The sequence below is a fragment of the Seriola aureovittata genome, chromosome 21 (genome assembly GCF_021018895.1).
Source record: "Seriola aureovittata isolate HTS-2021-v1 ecotype China chromosome 21, ASM2101889v1, whole genome shotgun sequence".
Taxonomy (NCBI): Eukaryota; Metazoa; Chordata; class Actinopteri; order Carangiformes; family Carangidae; genus Seriola; species Seriola aureovittata.
Window position 1 is genome coordinate 8,738,573 of NC_079384.1, and position 23,618 is coordinate 8,762,190.

At 42.3% G+C, this 23,618-nt stretch overlaps 3 protein-coding genes across 4 annotated transcripts; 1 reads left to right on the forward strand and 2 right to left on the reverse strand.

Moving 5' to 3' along the window:
• Nucleotides 1-5: 5 nt before the first annotated feature.
• On the reverse strand, nucleotides 6-12,863 carry LOC130162293 (ataxin-2-like protein). The gene is made up of 23 exons (XM_056365980.1): nucleotides 12,140-12,863; nucleotides 11,132-11,171; nucleotides 10,538-10,594; nucleotides 10,057-10,128; nucleotides 9,775-9,934; nucleotides 9,226-9,347; nucleotides 8,867-8,958; nucleotides 7,548-7,796; nucleotides 6,438-6,889; nucleotides 6,245-6,331; nucleotides 6,020-6,133; nucleotides 5,749-5,829; nucleotides 5,536-5,597; nucleotides 4,218-4,576; nucleotides 4,047-4,116; nucleotides 3,134-3,265; nucleotides 2,665-2,728; nucleotides 2,138-2,319; nucleotides 1,857-1,998; nucleotides 1,577-1,686; nucleotides 1,118-1,297; nucleotides 827-998; nucleotides 6-716 (listed from the first exon to the last, which is right to left on the reverse strand). The coding sequence occupies exons 1-23, from the start codon at nucleotides 12,262-12,264 to the stop codon at nucleotides 667-669; spliced, it is 3,174 nt and encodes a 1,057-aa protein (XP_056221955.1). The 5' UTR covers nucleotides 12,265-12,863; the 3' UTR covers nucleotides 6-666.
• A 361-nt stretch (nucleotides 12,864-13,224) lies between these two features.
• On the forward strand, nucleotides 13,225-19,045 carry mto1 (mitochondrial tRNA translation optimization 1). Of its 2 annotated transcripts, none has more exons than XM_056365984.1 (13): nucleotides 13,225-13,412; nucleotides 14,125-14,330; nucleotides 14,506-14,705; nucleotides 14,827-14,944; nucleotides 15,396-15,694; nucleotides 16,168-16,280; nucleotides 16,378-16,568; nucleotides 16,813-16,943; nucleotides 17,361-17,565; nucleotides 17,889-18,060; nucleotides 18,199-18,308; nucleotides 18,494-18,651; nucleotides 18,791-19,045. In XM_056365984.1, exons 2-13 carry the CDS (start codon nucleotides 14,141-14,143, stop codon nucleotides 18,959-18,961), a joined length of 2,058 nt encoding a protein of 685 aa, XP_056221959.1. In that variant the 5' UTR covers nucleotides 13,225-13,412; nucleotides 14,125-14,140; the 3' UTR covers nucleotides 18,962-19,045. The 2 variants fall into 2 exon arrangements, with proteins under 2 accessions (XP_056221959.1, XP_056221958.1); XM_056365983.1 differs by having other exon boundaries at nucleotides 13,226-13,412; nucleotides 14,128-14,330.
• Nucleotides 18,977-23,156, reverse strand: LOC130162298 (tectonic-3-like). The gene is made up of 14 exons (XM_056365986.1): nucleotides 22,657-23,156; nucleotides 22,326-22,440; nucleotides 22,144-22,241; nucleotides 21,828-21,940; nucleotides 21,605-21,713; nucleotides 21,295-21,407; nucleotides 21,169-21,207; nucleotides 20,712-20,786; nucleotides 20,503-20,622; nucleotides 20,328-20,426; nucleotides 20,119-20,222; nucleotides 19,879-20,026; nucleotides 19,544-19,678; nucleotides 18,977-19,449 (listed from the first exon to the last, which is right to left on the reverse strand). The coding sequence occupies exons 1-14, from the start codon at nucleotides 22,934-22,936 to the stop codon at nucleotides 19,204-19,206; spliced, it is 1,794 nt and encodes a 597-aa protein (XP_056221961.1). The 5' UTR covers nucleotides 22,937-23,156; the 3' UTR covers nucleotides 18,977-19,203.
• Nucleotides 23,157-23,618: the final 462 nt, after the last annotated feature.

Sequence of the window (23,618 nt, forward strand, 5' to 3'; positions counted from 1 at the left end):
TGTAGTTGAGTTGAAAACTTTATTTTTTGGTCATTGTTGTTTTAATATTTTTTTTGTCCATCTTGTCCATTTTTTTAATTAATTATATTTTCCTACAGGAGAGAAGAAGGGCAAAGGGGTGGTTTTAACTACTGGATCAAGTTAAAAAAGAAAAGAAAAAAAAGATTTGCTAAAAATCCCCTCTCCTCTACAAATCCCTCCTTTCATGCTGTATTCATGAGAATCCCACGACAGTCTGTGTTTTGTATCATGGTACTTACAAAACCCCACAAGGCTAAAAACACATTGCTGGAAGTGTCTGCTGCTGTTTTTCATCCGTGTTCTTTCCTCTCTGACTGGTCCGCCCAGCAAGATGCCCCGAAAAGGGAAGAAGTCGGAAAGAAGAGCAGGATGGCAGCAGGGGTCGGACGCTGCTGCTGTAGTCTGCCACCTTCATCGTTAACATTAAAAAAAGGTCCTTCTCGTCTGGAGCTGACACCAAGGTTTGTACTGATGAAGAACATTACAGCAGAAGAATAAGGTGCTGTGAGACTTCTGTCCTCTTCTCTCCTCTGTGCGATCCTGTCTGTTGCATTCAGTCTGGGCCTCACATCCAGCAGGAAGTGGGGATGTTGGGGCTCATTCCAGGGGGCAGTTTGGGAGGGTGGGGGTTGGTCTGGAGGGGATTTAGTTTCCAGGCGGATGGAAGGAAGCAGGGTGCGTTTGTACCTGCATTGCTGTGGTGGGTAAACACAGAAATTGAAATTGTAAATCCTACACTTTGAACAAAATCAGCTTTATTTGATAATTCAGGTGGGGGGGTTATTTTAGGCATTAGGGCTCATACCTTGTGGATGTCCTATGTAGAAGTGCTGATGTGCTCCTTGCTGAGGTCCGTGCTGGGGGTGCTGGGGCACTGAGCCAGGGCCCTGCTGAGGGGGCGGCTGTAACATCACTAACTGGGGCTGACCGTGGCTCCCCGAGTGGTGGGGACCCGACATGGCTCCCTGTACGTGGGCCTGGGGGGGCAGGACAGTGACAAGTTTAGATCGAGACAAAACTTTTCAAAAGATGGAACACTTTTAAAAAAAATGTATATAATAATAAATGATAAATAAGTAGCACTGTGGATCCATACCTGTGTCAACTGTCCCAGGGGGTATGTGGGTGGGATGCCCTGGTGGCTGTGGATGCTGTAACCCTGAATAGGGTAAGAGCCCTGTGGAGATGTGTGGCCTGGTGGCATGTTGGGTGGGGTGGGTGCTGACAGGGGACCTGAGTGGTACAAGGACTGTGGCTGTGGGCCTGACTGGGCGTTCTGAAGGGAGAGATCACAATGTAAAAAAATGTTAAGAGATCACAAATGAATCATTGATGTGTCCTTGGAACTGGAGCCTTCAAAAAGGTCAGTCCCTCCGAGGCTGAACCTGTGCCTCCTCCACAAAAGCAGTTGTGTTTTTATACTCCACTAGACCTTATAAAGTCTACATTTCAAGTTCAATGAGTCTAAAAAAGCTGACTGGGAGATCCAGTCCCTGAAATGGGACCTAGCAAATTTGTCTACATATATTCAAGCAGTCCCGTAGAGGTATCTAACCTGTCCAGGGCTAGGTGCAGCGTGCTGGGGAGGGGGCTGGTTGCCAGTTGGGGTGCTGGAAGGCTGAGGCTGATGCACTGCCCCCGAGTGGTGGGAGAAGGACTGTGGAGCTAGAGAGAAAAGAGAAAGTCAGTGTCTTGGGAAATGCTTTTGAAACATTCAATGAAAACACAGGAGTGGGAACAGGATGACAGATACTTAATACCACTGAATATTCTGAACCTTGTATAGAGATACTTTTGTTTCTCATTCATTACTCTGTACATTTGGCAACCCTCACCGTAGATGCCCTGCTGTGGACCCTGAGGTCCATCTCCCTGTGTTTGAAACTGGGGGCCTCCTGGGGGTCCCAGCGCTTGTGGATGGGGACCCCCGCCTTGACCTATCATCCTGGCTCCACTCTGCAGCATGGAGTACATCGGCTGGAGAGGGAGAGATGACAGGAACAAATGAAACTATTTTAATACATTTATATATGATATATTTAATGTATTCTTTAATGCTAATTCAAACTCCCTGCTAACAATTTGAAACCTGAATTATAGGGGTTAGACATCGTACCTGTCCAGGGTAGGGAGTCATGGCCTGGATGACCTGCTGCTGGCCGTACTGCTGTGGGTTGTACTGAAGGTAGGACTGAGGGTAGGGGGATGCTACCAGCGGGGCCCCAGCTGCTGAGGCTGCAGCTTGCAGCATGGGGGGCGCTGAAGTACCATGGTCAGAGCGAGGGGCCACTACTGAGCCTGATGAAGGCAAATAATAAGCAAGACATTAAAAACATAAACATATTGGTACACTTACAGTTTTCCAAAATATTTAATATTTGTCGCAAGTTATAACAACTTGCTAGTTTATGTAGTATGACACCTCCATAATACACAGCAACTCAAGGAGCTGGAACATAATAAAAGCATAATTTAAGGTTTAAGTGAAAAGCTCGAGTCTCAGCACTGTTTTCTGTGAAGTGTGTTTCAAGCCTTTGATATACAGAGAACTGACAGTGCATCTATTCTAGAAGCAACTTCAAATGGAAACAACAAATTAAAACCTCAGACATGCAGCACTGGAGAAGAAAACACTGCATTTACCTTTGGTCCTGGGGTATTTTCCCTGGTTGACTGTAGACATGGTGTACTGATACATTGGTGGTGGCTGAAAAACAGAACCGAGGTCAACACATATACTATATTGGGAGGAATGAATATAAAGCTGAAGGGATTATTTGATGAAAACAACATTTATTGGAAAGAATTCTGATAATCAAATAACCATTTCAGTTACTTTCAAAGCAAAATACCAATAAAAAACATCTCTGAGTGAAGCTTCTCAAATGTTAGTATTTACAGATTTTTTAAATATTCTATAAGAGTGAGATTTTCTAAAATGACCTAGGTTACTAAATAAAACTTTCCCTCTGAAATCGTGTACTTAAAAATTCCAATGTGTCTGGCACAAAAGTGATGGCATGGCTGTTCCTTCTAAACACTTTGAACAAAGACTGGAATGTCTTTGATGAGAGACGCAGCCACCCAGGTAAAAGTTTTAATGCTCATGTACCTGCACAGAGTGAATCTGCGAGACGTAAGAGAGGTAGGGGGCAGTGTAGAGCGGTCCCTGTCCACCTGGGTGAAGGACCACTGGGCTTGGAGGAGTCGGCCGAGGTGGAGTGGGCGCAGTGTTGGGCTTCGCCTGTACAGTAACAGAGCCAGAGGTAAATACATCTGCATGTGACTTAGCTAACCACAAGGGTTTCAGCACGTTTTATTTTTCAGTGTTGCAGTAAACAAAATAATAGCACAGCTACAACAGGTCTTTGATTGTAAAATATTTGCTGCTATAACGATTTGGACCGAACATAAGCATTTTTCATCTTTTTTTTTCTTTTTCTTAAATGCACAGTCCCACCCATGGCTACTTTACGTAGGTACGTATGTTTTGATCTGTACCAGACTCAATCTTGACATAACATTGACAAATTATACATTGTCTGAAAGCTCCAAGTCTCCAGGTTCTGTCTGCAACATTTTAGGATCCCCATTATTACTGCAACAACTGTTGACGCAGAATTGTTTCAGACTTGTGGCTCCACAGTGTTTTCCACACAGAAAGGTACTGCTCCAGGCCTTATATTCCCTTTTGATGCCAATAACATAGATGAAGCGAAAAACACACATTCCTGCCGCGTTTGTGCCTCTATAACTTGTGTATCTCTTATACTCATTGTGAGCTGCCTTTCAAGAGGAGACCAGGTTTGTGACTGTAATCAAAAGGGTTGAAGAACAGTAACCTTTTCATTTTTGTTATCTAATTTTCCAGCTTGTGTACTATATGTGGGTGTCTGGTAACAAGTTAACTTCTCTACATTTTCTGATCTTCAAACCACATCATATATATACACAAGTACCCTCTAGTTATCCAAGCTGACAATATTTTCACATTTCAAGGATTTAACAAGAACAAATTGACTTACCATAGGCATCTGAGGTTTAATAGGGTTGAACTCTTTAGCGTTGGGGTTTAAGGTTGATTTCTTTACTTGGCTAGAAGATATTAAAAAAAGTGTGTTTACAAATGACAATCACAATGCCACAAGTAAGCAAAATCAAATAATTTACAATGAGTAATTATTCTTAAGACTCACTCTGCCACACCCTCCGTCCGCTCCGTTGTCTCAGACCTGGCCTCCTCACTTCCCGGGGTCCTGGCTGGCTGCGGGGCAGCTGGCGACTGCCTGTCTGAAACAGGCACTGTGGTGGCAGCCGATGCGGTGCCAGATGTAGCTGTGGTGTCCTTGCTGGGGTCCTCAGCAGGAGCTGGTGAAGGCTGAGGTTGGGGCTGAGAGGGGCTGGGAGCTGGAGGCTGAGGTTTAGGGTCTGAAGCAGGGTGAGCATCTGATGATGAGGCTTTGGCTGCGCTGGGCTGGGCGACCTCACTGACGGCAGGAGGGGTTGCTGCTGCTGGAGAGCTGGGAGAGCTCGAGCTACCTCCACTTGGCTGGAGCTGGAAGACAGAGAGAAGCATATAAGTACAGAGGCAATGAGAAAATAGTGAAGCTGGATGAAGGTGATCATAAAACCAGAGAAAGGAATTACTAATAATTACTTTCATTATCGATTCATCTGAGGATTATTTTCTCATTAACCTTTTGGACTTTGGATGTCAGAAAATGGTGAAAATGTCATTAAAATTTCCTAAAGCCTATGCTGATGTTTTTCAGAGGCTTATTTTGTCCAAAACCACCAAAAATAATCTATTTACCATCACACAGGACAAAAAAATTCTCGCTATTTACAATTTTTTCTTGAAAAATGACAATTATGAATGACTAAGTGATTATTGGTCAATTGACAAGTTGTCTCAGCATTTAAATTAGATGTAAGCATAAATATAACACTAACGGCATGTCAATTCAAGACTTTTTTTTAGCTTTTGATCCGGAGAGTAACACATCATTTTACTGCACCTTTACAACTTGTTACCAAATCTTGTGATCAGGCAAAGATGAAGACAAATGTCCAACAAAAGTGCTGCAGCAGATTTGCAAAAATTAAAATTCCAAAAAACGTCACACAAGTATTTTTCTTAGATATGTCTGGATTTCCCTCTTCTAGCAGGGTGACTGCAGTACTACAACAAACACACCTTGCAATCAAATAACTGCATTACAGAAACCCAAGTCCCTTGTGTACAACAAAGTTTTAAACATGTTGCATTAAAGTGAGTACATCTTCAGTGGCACAATGTCCTGACTGATCTCTACAGCACCCAGTAAAGACTGAGTACGCTAACCAGCACTCAATGTCATGTGATTACTGTTGACGATCTCAACCAAATGGATAAGACGTGAGTGATTTTTTTAGAGGGGAAGTCAGGCTACGGTGATGTCTCAGGACGTGGCCCCTTGATTGGTCACAGATTTTCTAATTTCACACTTCACTGAAAGGCAACTGAACTCTTACCCTGAATTCCTTGCCAAATTTCCGCAGCTCCTCAATCTGCGACCTTTGCTGCACTGATGGAGCTGGTGAGGAGACAGGAAACAAAGGTTAATGAAAATGTGAAAGTATGAAGTCAGCGCATGCTCTCAAAAACACACAGGACATGCAACTAGGCACAAGTGGAAGTTTTATGATTTATTTCCAATATTTAGCTAGTACCAATTTGAAACACACCTTTACTGCTCTTGCTTTCCTCCGTGCTGCTGGGGCTCTCGGCTGAACGTTCTTTTGCAGCTGCACCAAGGATCTCATTCACTGTAATGACGAGACAAACGGCAAGCTAATTAGTTGTAGCGCTTCATTAGATTCCACCTTCAATACTCGTCGCTCACTGCTACGAGGTGACTGTCTCATTGAAGCTCATGTCATCACAGGATACAAATGATTTTGACATTGATTTCAAACTCTTTAAAACAAGAACAGAAGGCGAGAGGTGAGACAGTACCATCTACAGGGAAGAGAGGGGCGGGGCCAGACGTCTTCTGGGCGGGCAGGGAGACAGAAGATGTGTCTAGATAAGGTGTGTCCTGGGAAGAGCCTGATTTAGGAGAGCGAGTAGCTGAAGGGGACACGATGGAGAAAAAGATAAAGGTTACGTTTTCTGCAAAGTTCATCAATAATATAGGAGACTGTATTACAGCAGTTAACAGGATTTGACTGCAGCTTATACCTGTAGATTGATTGTGTGAGTTTGAAGTGCGGGCTGTCCTGCTCGACTGTGGAGGTCTTTGGGCTTTAGGAGATGTTCTGGCAGAGACTGAAAAACACAAAAAATCTCCTTAGTTTTTGATTTCAGACCATTCATACTACACAGGCAACATGCACAGATGCTGTGAAAACACTTTGGACACAAGTTCACACACCTCCATTAACAGGCCTGCCAGCGTCAGACAGTGAGTGTGGGAGTGAGTGGGAATGAGGGACTGTGTGTCCGTGCGGGGCAGGGGGGCTGGCCGGGGAAGGGGCCGCGGAAGCAGAGGCTGGTGTAGGTGCTGGTCCACCAGGAGAGGCAGGTGTGTATGGGCTGGCAGGGCCAGAACCCGGGCCTGGGCTGGGACTTCCCTGGGGGTGGTGGGGAGTGTAGGCACCGCCTCGGCCTGACAGAGGGCTGCTTCTCTCTGAGGGGGAAACACCAGGTTGTGGCCCCGCAGCAGAGGGCAGTGAGGGTCTGGGGGAAGAGGAGGATGGAGGGGTGGAGCGGTAACCTCCACTTAGACGGTTATGGGATTGAGGCCCACCAGGACCCCTCTCTGCTCGCTCTCGCTCCCGGTTCATTTCTCTCTGACGCTGAGGTAATGGAATGTACTTGCCCTCCCTGGAACAGAAAGAAAATGTATCATACAAGAGGAACAGGAAAAAATACTGTACCACAAAACTGATTTTCAGAAGTTCATTTCTGACCTTGAAACAGCAGTTGACAAAACAATCTCACCTCAAAGTCCATTTAGTAGCTGTTCTGATAGGGAGCTTTTGATCATATCACACAATCTTCCTCAGTTTTTCTACTTGAACTGATGGTGTGATGGGACTGAAAACTGGACCTTAAAATGACATTGCTTTGTGAGCTGCTGTTTCCAGCATCGAGAATGAACTTTGACCTTCAACTTTTAAACCAAGAGAATCAAAATCTCCAGAGACTGTTAATGTCAAATGATGACACAATTTAGAATCAAGAAGTTCATAGAATTTACTGGTGACAGCCTTTCACACACAGCAGACACTGTAATTTCTCTGTTCCTTTATTCTGAAATGTATTTCTCAAAAATGTTCAGCTGTAGCTGGGGTTGGTGCAAGAGTTATTGCAACTTTCAAGTCTCCTTGAGTACAGTGGATGGTGGAAAATATGTAACTTGAATAGTGGTCGGTGGGGCCAGTACTCGAAAAGAGTTGATGAAATGTTAACCAATATCTACAGCAAGATGAACACCACTATCTCCCTGCCTGACAAACACTCTACAAGTGTCTCCTCTCACCTGTTACTGGCTCCAGGGCTGTCTCGGCCCCTTTCGCGGTCTCTGTCACGGGGACTCTCGCGGCCCCTCTCCCGATCGTTGCCATCCCGCACCACAGCGCTGTATTTGTCTTCTTCGCTTTTGCCCTCATCATTTTCCAGGCTCACACGATGGCGATACTGGGGGCTTGACTCAATCTCACTGGCCAGGCGAGCGGCGCGTGCCTCCCTCTGCCGATACACCTCAGAGTTTCCTCTTTCCAGTGGCACACTGGGCAGCGAGAGAGAAAAGTGGGACAAAGAAACAGAATGTAAGGAAGCGACAGAAACCTTTAAAACAATTGATAAAGCCAAAACAAAGACCAAAAACCTGTCAAATGTGAAGATCTTACTGACCCAAACATTTGTTTTCCATTTTACTTGTCCCCCTCCACAGCTGAAAAGTATTCAGAGTCTTACCCAAGGAAGCTTCCTTGTGAATTAGCTGAAGTTGACTTTTGTCTATACATCAAGCTTGAATACATATGATGCAAGGAGTAGATAGTTTAGTATAGTCAATTTTAAGAAAAGAGCTCCAACTGAAATTAAGTGGAGGCCAGATTGCAGGTTTTCACTCCAAGTGATACATCATCTGATTAAAGTAAATGTCCCTCCTCTTTGGTTACCTCTGCCAAGGAGGTTATGTAATCACCCGTGTGTGTTGGCTTGTTTGTTTGTCAGCAGGATTACACAAAAAGCACTGAACCGATTAGCATCAAACGTGGTGGAGCAATGGGGCATGACCCAGGGAAGAACCCATTGAATATTGGGGCAGATCCAGATCATTTACTATGAAGTTTTCCTCCTCTAAAGTTGGTGTATGTTGTTTGACAGTGGCCTTGGTGGAGCCCTGCACTCTACTGAGCACATCTTATAGTTTAAGCTATGTGAAATCAGTAGGAGTGGTGCAACATTTGGTTATGGTGAAAATCTGTAAAATCCCAGTCAACAATGACTCAACTGGAAAACAGTAATTTATAGATAAAAGTAATTCTACAATAAAATACAACATCTTTATCTTGATGCAATATGTATGATATGTAAAGGCTGGCACTGCTCATATCTAATTCTGATAACTTATCGTTGCCAGTTTGATTACCACAAAAAATAAGCACTAAGCAATATTTTTCTCCTAGTCTCCTCACCAAAAATTAACAAATAGAGCAAAAATATGTAAAATAAAATGGTGTAGATCTTTAACTTTATTTCACATTATTTGTAGTGTTTTTATGCAGTTTTTGGCCTGTTGTAGTAACAACAATTTATTATAACTATTTATTATTACTCCCAAAAGCAACTTACGTATACATGGAGAGGCTGGCATCATATGTTGATGTGACTCCATATTTTACTTCATTGTAGCGGAACATCTCGTTGGCATCCCAGCCATTGGACTGAGGGGAAAAACAGGGAGAGCGATGGGGTAGTAATATAATCAGTGCTTTAAAACAATACTTAGTAGTAGAACAGTTCAGCATATCAGATTAATAGTCGACTTGTTTTAAAAGATTTATGTTTTGATGAATAATCAGCTAAATAAGAGGCTGTATGTGTTGAAAGTACATGACTGAAGGTGTATATTGTTATACCATCTCTAAAGGGCATTCATATCATTAGATGGTTAATTGGTGTTTCTGAGTGGAAGAGACAGGGCAACTCACCGCATCATTTTCCAGATCGTAACTCTCTCCATTGCTGTCTCCTCCCTCCCATCTCTGCAAGACCTTCTCCTTGTGTTCTCCATTGACGCGGGTGGAGGTGATGGCTGTGTCTGTGAAGGTGTCTGAAAGTCAAAGACACAATATTAGACAGGATAAGATGAAACACTCTAAAAATGTCTCTTTGGGCAAGATTTGTCTGCAGCCTGCATTTGGTTTTGATTCGAAATATAAAATTATATTACCATTTATTTTTCAACCATATTGCAGTTGTTTTTTTCGTATTTTCTCCTTGCAAATAAAGAGTCAAGAGGTACATTCAGGACAGTAGACTGACAAATGATCAACCTAGAAACATTTTTACAACACTTAAAAACCCCATTTACTATAAATCAAGGATGTGTTTAGCCTGAATGTAATCTTAATGCTTACAATTAAATCTAGCATTTTGCTGTTTTGTTTTTATGAAGGAACTATATATCTCTGCAAAAAATACATTGCAGGCCTGTGTTTATTACTTTACCAAAACCCCCAGCATGTGTGTGTTTGTACCTCTGGTGGCATAGTTGAGGTCGACATCTCTGCAGATCATTGTCACCAGGTCTGAAGGACTGAAGATCATAGTGTCAGTGATGTCCTCTCTCCGTGGCAGGACTGATGTTGATCCCTCCTCTTCAGTGCGTTTGTGTACAGCGTCCACAGCCAACTCACACTAAAAACCAAACATTGACAAGGCAGTGGAAATTTGAGGACTTACAGGAATATTTGTGGTGCTTCCTTAAATTGGTAGAGGGAAGTGCATGTGTGCCTGTTTGCTTAACATGAACTTCTTACCCGAGAACTTAGAGTCTTGAATATGCCTTCAAATACACTGCCATTCTTCACTCTTATGTCACAGGTAGATCCCTAAAAGAGATAAAGATTTTATTAAAACCTTGTTAACCAGGAGAGTGACTCCAAGCCAAATTTCATCCAACACAACATTCAACGTGCACACATACTGTATCCTATATACTGTACACATTTCATGACGACACATCAGGGGTAGCTTTGACAGAAGGATGTATAGCCTGCCTCTTTTCAACAAAATATATATAATTTTTACCCAGCCAAAAAAGCCAAAGAATTTTAACCAGCAACCTCTGCCAGCTGCTATAACCCTTCACGTCCTTGGACACACACAACAGATCATGACAGAAAAGGTAGCTTTGCAGTAGGTAGGTTACATCTTATCTCCGGGGTTGATGCACGTTAACTTCTCTAGCATAGGTATCATGGTCTTGGAAGGACGTTGACAAAAAGCCAAATGACTCACCACAACAGCTGTGAGGAAATGAAGCATTCTCGCATTGTTGTACACACCCTCAAAAACCTGCAGATGGAAACATTAAAAAGCATCCATCAAGACAACGTTTCATTACATAAAAATTGCCATATAGTGTTGAATTTGAAAGAACATGGTTTGATGGTGAATAAAAGTAACTGTGGCATAGTGTAAGCCACTAATTAAATACGCTAATCCATTACAAGAACAAGGGAACTCTAAGGTAAGGAGTTGAATTACAGAAACTTCCTGAGGCCACTTTTACACAGGAGACCCACTTTTTATGCACTGAACGGAAGTTTAACCTACATGAGGAAATTCCTATGAACTGTTGTCACAGGTTTATTTATTGTCATCACTGTTCAAAGAGATATGATTTGACAGTTCATATACACATTATTTTCTATTTCTGTAATGTATTTTTCATCAGTGATGTTCGTAAACACATGAATAAAAACATCCCTATATTTTGAATTATGAATGCTTAAGAAACAAGCATATTTTCAACATATCAACTATGTATGTTATTACTCCTTAAATATGTGGACTAAAAGGTGATGAACTAATCTGGATCAGGATACTCACGGGAGATGACTGGAATGATGGCTTTGCAGAAGTTCGATTCCTGTGTGAAAAAGCACAGTGAAAACTTGTTTGTCAACTTGAAAGTGAAAGGGGTACAAAACTTGTTTTCAAAGCTTGTCAAGGCAGTGTCACATTCCACATTGAACATACACAAATATGGCTAGCCAAAAAGAAAGTGACAAGCTTATTCAGAGGCTTGACAAGTTCTCAAATCAACATGTATACTGCAGTGAAAATCTCTATCCACAGTCCATAATGGGTCCTTCTAGTATCTCCTATTATCAATTTTTCCTTTAGAGATACTGTCAGCATATAATATTTTACTGCAAGTTTTCCACCTGCCACCTTCAAGAAAAAGAGGAAAAGAGAAAACTACACCATATAAACCAGCTTAGATGGAAATGGAAACAAGCTTTGGAGGAATAAACTCATCTTGACACACTCAGTAAATGGATTAAGATCCATCTGAATACTAAATGCACCCCCATAAAGAATGCACGCATGGGATGGTATCACTGCTAGCCACTTTCACGGGCGCAAAACAAAGAGACGAAGCTGAAAAGAGTTCAGTAAACACACTCATCTCAGAGATTTAGACCACATATGACCTTGTCCTGGTCGTAAAATCTTTTCGATGTTAACAATAAGGTTTTTATATCAGGCTTTACTTGGCTACAAAGATGTCTTGTTGTAATTTTTAACACTTTTCTATCGTCAACGTCCCCTATCTGGCACTGACAGGCCAGATAAACTTTGTATCGCTTTTGTGCTGATTTGCTACCCATTGCTTTCACCAAACTTGGACCCACCCCATTAATTCACCTCGGGTCAATGTGAGCATTCTGATTGGTTAACAGTCAGTGTCAATCTAAAACAAACTGATTTCATTGGATTGGAGAGACGCTCTATTACCGGGACACGCCCACTGACACACAGCGCTTTAACCGGTAGGCCTCTGAGTCACAGGACAATCCCCGGACTGTCCTGGCAGTCCCCCCGCTCGCTTACCTCCCGGCCGGTGTCCTGTTGCCGCTGTTGATGCCGCTGACTGGGGAAGGCATACCGGCGGGGCCCGAGGTTCCGTTTGACGCTTTTCTCCCGCCTGAGCCGGGTTGCTGCTGTTGTTTCAGCATTGCGAAGCACAAGGCTTAGACAGTACCAAGTGTAAGCTAACTTATAAACACTGATACCTCCCGATGTAAAGTTCCTTTAGCAGTGAACTATCTTTAACAGTATCACCTGTCCTGAGGAGCGTAGAGCCGGTGTAACCTCAATAACACCGGCTATTGTAGCTAATCTCGCCAAGTGAATACCAGTCGCTTGTGGCCTAAAATGGAAAGGCAAAACACCTCGCTATTTAAATTAAATGTAGCATATAACTTAACAGATTTCCCCCCGACTTCCCACTTTGCAACCACAATGCGTATGTCAAAGCAAGCGTCTAATAAAATAACACGAGTTTCCGTATAATTATTTAGCAATGGCTGGCTAAGTTAGCATTAGCTTTGATCCTCAAGCTCACTTCGGGCGCTTTCCCTCCGGGATTTACTTTCTTCTCTCTGTCGCGTCGCCTTAGCTCCGGCACCGCGGACCCTTCCGTTAAAAATTAAGGTCTTAGCGTTACTGTCAGTTGCCTTAGAAAGTTAGATTTTTCAGGTTTCTTACTGAAAACCTGCTGCGGTTGGTCAACACCACCTCTCGGTAGGTTCACTTGACTCAATCCGCGCGCGGCTGAGTAGGAACCGGTCGGAAGGGGGAGGGGGCGTTGACGTGCGCGTGCGCCTTTGACCCACTGGTGAGCGCGCGTACGTGGAATAATGTGTGTATGGAATCGATATTATATCGATCCTAATTTATCTCTGAGATTAAGAATGAATGTTATCTACTGTACACGTGGCACTCACCACACAAAACACCAGTATTGTTTTGTTTACGAATGTCGCCTTGATACTTATTTATTTCAGCTTTTCATGTGTATGTTTCTGTTGCTTGCTTTATTTTTTCATTTTCATTCATGAATTCATCAATAACGTATGATAAGAACAGCCAATGACGAGACAGAGCGAAAAAGCTTTGTGAGTGAGCCTGTACTGCAGTTATTACGGCTGGAAGTTGCAGACAGCATGGCTGCCTCCGTGAAGAGCATTTGTGTTACATAGCAGGAGCTTTTACATTTTCCCAAGGGTCTTGATCTTTCCTCAAATCTTTCATCCCTCTGCCAGCAACCTGGAAATTAAACAAAGGACCTCATTCGTCACCTCATTCATCTGCCAAACAAACTGTATGTATCTTTAATTCTTGAAATTATTGTAGTTGCAGTGGACCTATACATTCGTACAAATGCAGTACTGTTGAGTGTATGTACTTGTGAAAATAAACATCAGTGTTCTTCTGATCCTATTTAAAGATAAATAGAACACATCTTCATAGAATTTATAACTCTAAGTGATATTTATATGCTGCGATCTTTGGTAGATTAACACTTATTATCTAAACTTGAAAGCTCAAGCCTGCATTTCCCATAATGCAACCAATCTTCTGTGTCTTTCGACTCCCTTGCCTCCTAAATACTAACCTTTCATGTCCCTTACATCCAGTTTGTAATGCAGACTTTCTGTTAAAATTTGAAATCCTGAGCAAAGAGAAAACCCTGATTGCATCAACTGTTTTCACAGGATGAGCAGAATTTGTGATGAGTAAACTTAATTTATGTGTAAAATCTGTGGAGTGCCCCTTTAAATCTGCTCTTACAATTAGTGATTGCTTATTTACTGCTATGACCAATAAGCCTTGGACCACCATAGTTCCTCATTCAGTGTTTTCCTTTATGTTATTTTGCCCTTTATATGCTGGTATGTTAGCAGCAGCATATAAAGTCATTATACCAGTCAATTATCTGCCAGGCCTAATACAGTAAGTACTACACAACTAAGAATTAAAGCAGTTTATTGTTTATCTTTCTTATATTTCTGACCATCTAAACTTGACTTCAGCAGGTATGCATCTCACATGTTGACAAAGAAGCCCCCCCTCCTGCAGAGCTTCCTGTCCCTGGTTTCCAGACATGCCAGTAACCTTACCAGGCAGCAGTATGATGTCATTGTGGTGGGTGGGGGTCATGCAGGGACCGAGGCGGCGGCAGCAGCAGCCAGAGTGGGAGCTGAGACTCTTCTGGTCACACAGAAAATAAACACGATCGGTGAGAGAAAAAGGGCTTTGTTACAAAATCTTTCTTCTCTCTTCTTATTTGCAAAGGTTTGGTGATTTTGGATTGAACAAGTGGACTGAGAACTTTTTTCTATCAAAGTGTATAAACAGACAGTTGACTCTTAAGCTGTTCATCATCCTCTCCTTCTTCCCTCACATTGCCCCAGGTGCCCTGTCCTGTAACCCATCTCTGGGTGGAATAGGGAAGGGCCAGCTTGTGAAGGAGGTAGATGCTCTGGATGGGCTTTGCGGTCGAGCTGGAGACTGGGCCGGGATCCATTTCTCCATCCTAAATCGTAGAAAAGGCCCTGCTGTGTGGGGCCCAAGGGCCCAGCTGGACCGCCAACGCTACCGCGAATTCATTCAGGTCTCACATACACACATGTAAAAAAGCCTGTGTTGTGTTTGGTGTGACACAATGTTTTACTCTGAATTAACTAAAAAATGTCATTAACTGTCTACGGGTCTGCCTGCTGTTTTTGGTTCAGTCTGAGCTGCTGTCCACTCCCAGGCTGACAGTGTTGGAGGGCTCGGTGGAGGAGCTGCTGGTAACAGAACCAAACCCAGAGGAGCCCGGACACCACAGAGTTACAGGGATACGTCTGGGTAGGGACTAAAAGACAGCTATCTGTCAATGTTTACCCCATTCATATATATATATATATATATATATATATATATATATATATATATATATATTTATATATATATATATATTTATTATTCCACCATTACAATAATTAGCTTATGCTGTATACTGAATGTACTGTCACTGTGGTCAGTGATTAAAAATACAGCTTCATGTAATGTTAATCTTTAGTAGGCAAAGGAATAATGAATAACACACTGATGCACTGACAACCACAGTTTTACTTTGATTTAGTTTAGAACTACTAAGTTTGACATTTGACAATAATCTCTAACATATGTGACAACTGGTAAAGTGCACTTTCACACACTTCCAATATTTTCCAATATTGGTTGGTTATTACAGATAGAAAACCTAGACTGTTAATCAGTTTATGATCCTTTTGCACTTCTTTCAACATCTCCCCAGCGAATGGAATTCACCCGCTCTCAGCCCGCTCCGTGGTTCTTACCACTGGTACTTTCTTGTCTGGCTCCCTCTTCGTGGGCCAAAACACGTCCCCCGGGGGTCGGATTGGAGATGCTCCATCCAGTGCTGGGCTATCCTATACACTGAAAGAAAGGCTGGGGCTAAGGACAGGCAGACTGAGGACTGGTACGCCTCCCAGGATTGTGAAGGATTCAGTTGACCTTGACCTGGCTCAGCTTCATCCCCCTGACAGTCATCCAACTCCATTCAGCTTCCTTAATACACACACACGCTGCAAGGTAAAGTTTATGTGAAGTACTCTACCATGTACTTCATTTATTTTATTGATGAATTCATTGTTTAGCCTATAAAATGTTAAAAAGTGTGACAAATTAATATCTAACTTTGAGAATACAAACACAGCAAGGTGTAGGCCGGTATAATCTTTTCTTTCTTCTTCAGTATTCCATGTTCTATTCACCCACAGCCCAAAGTGATGTGTTAAAGTATTAAAAAATTCACTTACAAAAATTTTATTTTCCAAAAAGTTAATTAGTTAAATTAGTTGAGTTGATGATTGACCAAAAGGTTTTTTTTAACACTAATATTAAAGGAACAGCTTCATAGTTTCAAGTCTAGAAGATCTATCATGTGCTGACTATAAGATGTTTTCCTTTTGTCAACTAAGGGCTTGTACATTATTTCCTATTAATTTTTCAATAATTGTCCTTTCTAACTAATGAATGCTTTACTTAAATCAAACACTCTGAAGCCTGAAGAGCAGCTGCCTTGCTACCTGACCAGTACCACTCCTGCTGTGGAGAGAGTGGTGAGAGAGAGTCTTCATCTCAACTGTCACATACAGCAAGACACCAAGGGTCCCAGGTACACACACACAAACACACACAAACACACAAAAAGACATCTGCTCAGTGTGTTCTGAGACTCAAAAGGAATTAACTCTGGATTTTGTCTCTGACAGATACTGCCCCTCCATCGAGTCGCGAGTGCTTCGCTTTCCAGGACGGAGGCACCAGGTGTGGCTGGAGCCTGAGGGGGTGACCTCTGACCTTTTGTACCCACAGGGTCTATCCATGACCATGCCCCCCGAATGGCAGCTCCGCCTCATCAGAGAAATCCCCGCCATGCATAGAGCTGAGATCCACACACCTGGTACACTGACTGAATCCTGTTTGATCTACAAGTGATTTACAGTAGATCTAAAAGCAGAGAGTTACAGTGATACAGCATCTACCCTCACCCCTGAAATTACAGGCTACAGCTCAGTCAGTCTTTTACCCATTTAAAGGGTTTTGAATGAGAAAAGTACAGTATAATGAAATTTCATGCTTGACTATACAGTAGTATATGAATCGGTCAGTTAAACATCTCAGTGAGTGTTTTTTGTCTTTTCCAGGTTATGGCGTGCAGTATGACTTCGTGTGTCCCACTCAGCTGAGCCCTGCCCTGCAGGTGAAAAGCACTCAAGGTCTCTTTCTGGCCGGTCAGATCAATGGAACAACAGGGTACGAGGAGGCTGCTGCACAGGTAGGTGCATTTTTAAAAATTTAGCAATTAAGAGTCAAAAAACATCAAATCACCTCGGTGATAATTTCCCTCTTTGACTGGACAGCTCCTCTACTCTAAAATGTGTTTTCCACAAAATTGTGCTGATCATTTCTGTAATGTCAATTCATTTGTGGCAGCAGCGATGTTGCCCAAGTTTTAGTCTACTGCTTCCAACAATATCACCTATCAGTATCAGCAGTCAATTGTTTCATTCCAAACCTGCCCTGTAATTGGACAAAAATATTGTTCATATATTTATTAGTAGTATTATTTATACACTCACACTCACATATAGCAAGTATTAAAAACAGTGGTAGAACTGCACCATGGTGGCATCATGTCTTTTCTAACAGAAACTATTTCAACCTGAGGAAAATGTTTTTTCTGTCTGTGCAGGGGCTATGGGCGGGAGTGAACGCTGCCCGCTGGGCGCTCTCCATGCCTCCAGTGGCGTTGTCTCGAACCGAGAGTTATATTGGAGTTCTCATTGATGATCTTGTGGGTCGAGGCGTTACAGAGCCCTACCGCATGTTTACCAGCCGGGCTGAGTATCGAACCTCTCTAAGGCCAGACAACGCTGACCGCCGCCTCACTATGAAAGGTAGGTACAGCGTCCAGGACTTCAGTTATTGTAGCAGCATGAGTTGCAGTAAAATAGCTCCAATTTTTGAGCCTAGCTGAGTCATATAAAAATGATCTGTACCTTTACCTTGGTTGTTGTGTAAGCAAATCAATTATAATGCCACTTAAAACATTATGATGCCACTTAACATTACACATGCACAGAACACAGTAAATCCCTTTATTTCTCTGATTTTCACCCACCCGGATGTAAGACAACTTGTAGAGTCGTGAGGGGTTCCACAAGGTGTTGTTCTACTTTCTGTCTGAGTTTTTCTCCTCTCAAACGTTCTCATCCGTCAGGGTTTGAGGAGGTGGGATGTGTGTCCTCCTTGCGTTACCAGGAGGCTGTGAGAGTGCGGGACAGTCTGCAGGATGCACTGGCAGCACTCCAGGCTCTCGTTCTGTCCACTAACAGATGGAGAAAAAAGCTGCCCGATATCCCTATGAGTGAGAACAAGAACACGACTCTGACGTAGGTGACAATATGTGGAATCACCAGTGTGACGGATCATGTCCGCCACGCTGCAAATTTTCATCCCAAGCTTCTGTCCAGAGTACACCTGTAGTCAGCTGTGGGTCCTGAATGTTGCTGTGCGGCTTTATTTTCCAGTGGTGTGGACATGCTGCAGTACAGCGACGTGTCCTTTGAAATGTTGGCATCTGTCTTCCCAGAGTGCCTTTCACCTTACACGGAATTCTCACAAAGGCTCAAGATAGAGGGTAAAAGCTGATTTCTAGGAATTAACACCTGTGATAAATTCACTGTCACTGGTGTCTGTCATATTTCTTAGCTCAATTATCTTTCTGCAGTGCCTCAAAATGCTGCATTTGTATTAAGGCCTTTAAAGCTACCATTGCATACTTAATTCTTTCTCAATAAAACATTTCTCCTGTCTGCCATGTAGCTGTGTACAAGCCTCACTGTGACCTCCAGAAGAAAGAGATTGAGAGAATTCAGAAGGAGGAGAACATGTCTCTCCCACAGGACATAGACTATTTCTCTCTGCCAGTGTCACTTTCTCGGGAAGTCAGAGAGATTCTGGACAGAGTTCGACCCACCACTGTAAGTACATTTTATATATTGTTTACTAACAATTTTTTAAAATCTTTTTTTATATTTTCAAAGACCTAAATTAATTAACTCTTGTGCTGTTACATAGAAATGAATTAATGTACAACTAATACTATGCTTTATCCTCCAGCTGGGTGCTGCAACACGTTTGCAAGGTATAACTCCTGCTGCAGTAGTCAATCTCCTCTGCTATGTCCGCCACACGGGACAAAAGGAAAGAGGAACGCACAGACACCAACCCGACCAAAAAGAGGAGAGAGAAGAGGAGCTGTGTGCAAGAAACACATCTTTACCTCAGTAAAATGTTGACTCAAACTGTCTTGTAAAAATGTATTTATTCCTGAAAATGTACAAAACACATAAATTAAGGTATTTTAGGATGATACCATATGGACCATTTTCATGTTTTACCTAAGAAAGATGACTTTTTATATTGTAAAAAGAAAAAAAAGGCTCAGCAAAATAAAATTCTAATACTCTCTCCTCAAATTAAGAAGCCCTGAAAACTTCTCTAACTGCTCCACTGTTACCTTCAGTATCCAGCTACACGGTGAAGAATTCTAATCCTGTTAGCAACATGACTGTGAACAGCATTAAACTCCATGTGACCTTCTCGGTGTCACTGCCGTTAATAACAATGTGCCCGTCCAGCTCAGCACTGCCTCTAGTGAAGAAACCAAACGGAAACGTCCAGTCAGGCTGAGGCAAGCCCCTGGGGGGTGTTGGGTAAACTGTAATGTCGGCAAACGTCACTTCAGTGGTTAGAGCGAGAGGGGACGACATAGGACACTGAAAAAGAGAGAGGAGGAGAGAATTTGGACATTTTTCTAGATGTGAAACGTGTTGCACAGAAAAGAAGAATTTTTGAACTTTTTTGGCCTACCTTGAAATTTTGACACTTGAAAAGGTATTTGGCTCCCAAGATGTAGCTCTGGGGGAAGTCTAAGCGACCCTGGCGAGCCCACAGCACTCGGATAGAAAGGGAGTTGGGGAGGAGGCAGCCTAATTCACATGTTTCCTAAGAGGGGGAACAAAATAAATGATTGTGAATAGAGGAGCAGAAACAGCTCCTTTACATTTTTATTCAGTTCATGATCATCAAGTCCGACTGTACTCATGCACAGTGCATCAACTTTGTAAGATCGGTGGTCACAAAAACATAGCAGTAATTAAACCTTTATTTTCCTTAAATACTCCAGTTTGCTGTTTCAGATTTACCTGCAAGCTGTCCGGACACTTCTGGGTGATGACTCTTGTCCAGTTCAGTTGGGAGCCCGAGTTCATGGCGATCTCATCAGGAGTAGCAAGTCCCTGCAGGATCCCATAAATCTGGGACTGCAGCTCTGAACAGTCACTAGATGGGGATCTAGACAGCACATGGAGACATTGAAATGACTTGTGAGCGAATGAATAAAACTCAAGAGATGATAATGGCTAAGAAAGATAGTGTGGGCTCACCTGAATGTGCAGCCAGTGATGGTGTTGTGTGGGAAGAGGATGGGCGTTCGTCTGTTGGGGTCAGAGGAACACTCCCCACTCTGAGACACCTTCAGCGTGGTCAGCTAACTCACTGTCAAGGAACCATGATGCATGATTGAACTTAATACGAGCTGGCTAAATTAAAATATAACTTAACAACCTAAGGAGTTGGTTGATGATGAGGATACAGTTGACACATTTCCATTAAAGTGGCCAATGACAGGAGATCCGACTCTGAGTCCTACTGCAGGGATTGTTCCTCCTGGAGTGGGGCTAGGCGTTGCCAGCTGCAAGAGACAAATGGCATTAATGCAAATGTTTGAATTCATATTTCATTGTCTCTCTTTGGCTTTAATGGGCTACCTGGAACTGCACAGAGTGTGTCTGTAACAGCAACTGATTTGGTTCCACATCAGCTAAGACTATGTTCACAGATGAATACGTGAGTTCTCCTCTTCCTGTGTATCCTACGATAAACTCCACCTAAAGGAAAGTCAGAAAAAGCGGGGATGGGTTTGATTTTTTCTTAATGTTGAATTCATGTGATTTAAAACATTTGAGTGGCTACTCACCTTTTTTACCACATTGGCACAGGAGCCGTTTTGTTGAACTGGTGCAGGCCACTCAGACAGTGGTGTAACTGGGATCTGAAAGAGTCAATACAGTGTCTTACCTTCTAAGACAAAAGACATGTTATTTTGGCATTAACCACTGATTTAAAGGTTTATTTTAAATGCACTTCCTGTACCTTTACATTAAAAGAATCTGCACCAAGGATATCAGCAATAATTTATATATATATATATAAAAAATTATAAAAATTTTAAATTATAAAAAATTTACTTTTTATGCTTCGGATACAGTTTTCATACTGTAGATAGTGTAAGACGTGTGGTTTAATTCCAAGGGCAGCTGATGTTGTGGGCTGACAGTTCATCAACTTGCACAGAAGCATGTGAAGTCTAAATTAAAAGTGTTTCTGCTAATGTCATGTATGGGTTTGAGTTGTATGTACAATCAGTGACTTACCAGAAAGTCTGACACTTCTGCCATCTCACCTATTGGAATCTGTAATAAAAAAATATTGATCTTAGGCCTTTCTGCTATGAAATTATCACCAGTAATTAACCATTTAGTGCTGGGAGACTTGCTGACCTTGATCAGACTTAAGTCAGAGAAGTAGGAGCGGGCGTTGAGATTTGGGTCTGTGGTGCAGGACTGAGGAGTCAACGTGCGAGTACAAGACAGAGATACAGACCTCAAGAACTCTACAAGCAAAGAAAAACAGAGGGTAATTAGATTAATACTTACTTAATATGGTTGTGATATATAGATCTAATATTCTTTACCTATAGCAATTCTGACAGGAGGAAGTCCCTGACACAAAACTTTAGCGAGACGACCTGGAAACTTTGCTACACTGTGATGCTCAGCAGTTTGCTTAAACTTTGTGTCGTGAACTTACTTGCAGGGTTACGGCTGATACAGAATGCAGCAGCAGCTCCTGGAGACGGCTGACGGAGGAGACCCCGCACAGACGAGCTGGAGAAATATGTCTGGATAACATCATCAACCTACAAAGAAACAGAATCTTATTTGCATTTCATTATTATTAATACACACCCCGGTTTAGTTTTAGCACCTTTAATACTTGAGATACAATACTGTGCGCAGGAATCTTCTGTTACCCTGTAGAAAGCTCTGCTGTGGCTGCTGCTTGTAGGTGCTGGTGGTGAGAAGTGGTATGAATCCCCTAAAGCCAGATACTCAGGTAGAGCTTGGAGAGATTGGGGCGCATTATCTGTTCAGACAAATTGAGAAAAATGCAGATTTTTAACAGCATTCATGGCAGATGCTTATATGTTGCTTACTGATGCACTTTTGTGAAATTAGATCTAACTTTATCACTGATTCCCCTGGTGATAGAGCTGGTGATTGTTAAATCATTTAAGGTCTAACTACACCATATTTATTAATTAATCTGTTCTTATTATATTGATTTACCTTCAGACCGGACACAAAACAAGGAGTCAGTCACAGTGACAAGAGATGAATCAACATTAGCCCGGTAAATCAGCCATTTCTCGATGCAAACTCCGGATCTGTAAAATAAATTTTTACTCTTTTAAATTCTGAAAATGTGCACTTCATGTGCTACAACTTTAGTGCAGGTGCACATGACTTACATGGCTTTCTGTGGACAGTCAGTGAAAACTGTACTCAAGTTAGCAACACCACAATCAACTGTGTCACAACAGCAGCCAATGTCACAGAAATCAGGGGTTAAATCACAGAGACAACCTGGAAAACAACAGAAATGACTTGTGTTAATAAGTTTTGTGTAAAATTACAGAATGTTAGAGATTCACTGGTTTAAAAAGAGCAAAACTTTTATGAAACCATCAAAACAAGAGGCTTGCTTGGCCTGACAAACTTATGAGCGCTGCAGAATAAAAACAAAGGTAGCTGGACTGAAGTAATTAGCTCATGGGGTTTATTCAAGAGTCAGTAAGTTACCCTCTGGAGTCACCACAGGCTGGACGGTAGGTGTGGAGGCTGGTGCAGAGGGAGCTTCAGTCAGAACAGTAGGAGCCACAGAAACCTCTGTGGTGCCGACACTGGTGGAGTCCACGGCCTCTGTACTGCCAGGAGCAGGGGTCGCGGAGCTCAAAGGCCCCGCGTTTGTTGGGCGGACATTGACGGTTGAGGAGACCCCCGACTCTGTGGCTGCGTTTGCTAAATGTGCACACAATGCGATAAATATGTGAAGTGAACGACACCACCGGCGGGAGTTCATCTCCTCAAAGAGACATGGTGAACAATGCGGACTCAAGCTTAGCAGGTTAGCTAGATAGCTAATGTTAAAAGTTAGCCGAACAAATTTCGCCTACGTCATTCGTAATAGCTTTAAACCCATTAATGCATAAAATAGAATAAAACAACGTTAAAATTAAGTGACGTATTTAGCTGAACAGGTGGAACACAAATACACCGGAGAACAAGCTTCTGGTTGCCAAGGAAGTTGTCATGCAGACTTCCGTTTCTATATAATTCTACCGTAAAGCCGGTAGTAGACAGGAAGCGACATTTTTTCAGCTTCTTGAATTCATGAAGTCAGAACTGGTATACCCAGAATCAAAATATCACAATTCGAGCAGAAGAACAAATACAAATGGTGAACCGAACAGAGATCAGAGCCTGCATACACATCTTTTCCTCAAGGTAGTCTATACACCATCCATCTTCTCACATGTGTATTTTTGTCAACTTTCAGTGGTAATGCTTGCATATATTGTATGTCGTAGCAGCATAATCCACAGTATATAATTGTCAAATCTGACTTTATCTAGATTAGATTAACTTTATTTATCCCACAACTGGGAAATTCATTTACCACAGCAGAAAATAAACATCTATAGAATAAACATCTATTGAAATATACAACAAAAATATACCAAATATACACTAATAAATACAAT

Bases quoted from the DNA above. Each gene is read 5' to 3' on its own strand.
- LOC130162293 (XM_056365980.1), bottom strand. From the start codon at position 12,264: ATGCTGAAACAACAGCAGCAACCCGGCTCAGGCGGGAGAAAAGCGTCA. The intron at 8,959-9,225 runs GTGAGTTGCCCT...TTTTCCCCTCAG, and splicing joins ACGATCTGGAAAATGATGCG to TCCAATGGCTGGGATGCCAA. The intron at 4,577-5,535 runs GTAAGAGTTCAG...TCTGTCTTCCAG, and splicing joins AATTTGGCAAGGAATTCAGG to CTCCAGCCAAGTGGAGGTAG.
- LOC130162298 (XM_056365986.1), bottom strand. From the start codon at position 22,936: ATGAACTCCCGCCGGTGGTGTCGTTCACTTCACATATTTATCGCATTG. The intron at 22,441-22,656 runs GTAACTTACTGA...GTTGTTTTCCAG, and splicing joins GCCTGTGGTGACTCCAGAGG to GTTGTCTCTGTGATTTAACC. The intron at 21,408-21,604 runs GTAAGTTCACGA...CTTTGCTTGTAG, and splicing joins TATCAGCCGTAACCCTGCAA to AGTTCTTGAGGTCTGTATCT.
- mto1 (XM_056365984.1), top strand. From the start codon at position 14,141: ATGTTGACAAAGAAGCCCCCCCTCCTGCAGAGCTTCCTGTCCCTGGTT. The intron at 16,281-16,377 runs GTACACACACAC...TGTCTCTGACAG, and splicing joins CAAGACACCAAGGGTCCCAG to ATACTGCCCCTCCATCGAGT. The intron at 18,061-18,198 runs GTAGGTGACAAT...TTTATTTTCCAG, and splicing joins AACAAGAACACGACTCTGAC to TGGTGTGGACATGCTGCAGT.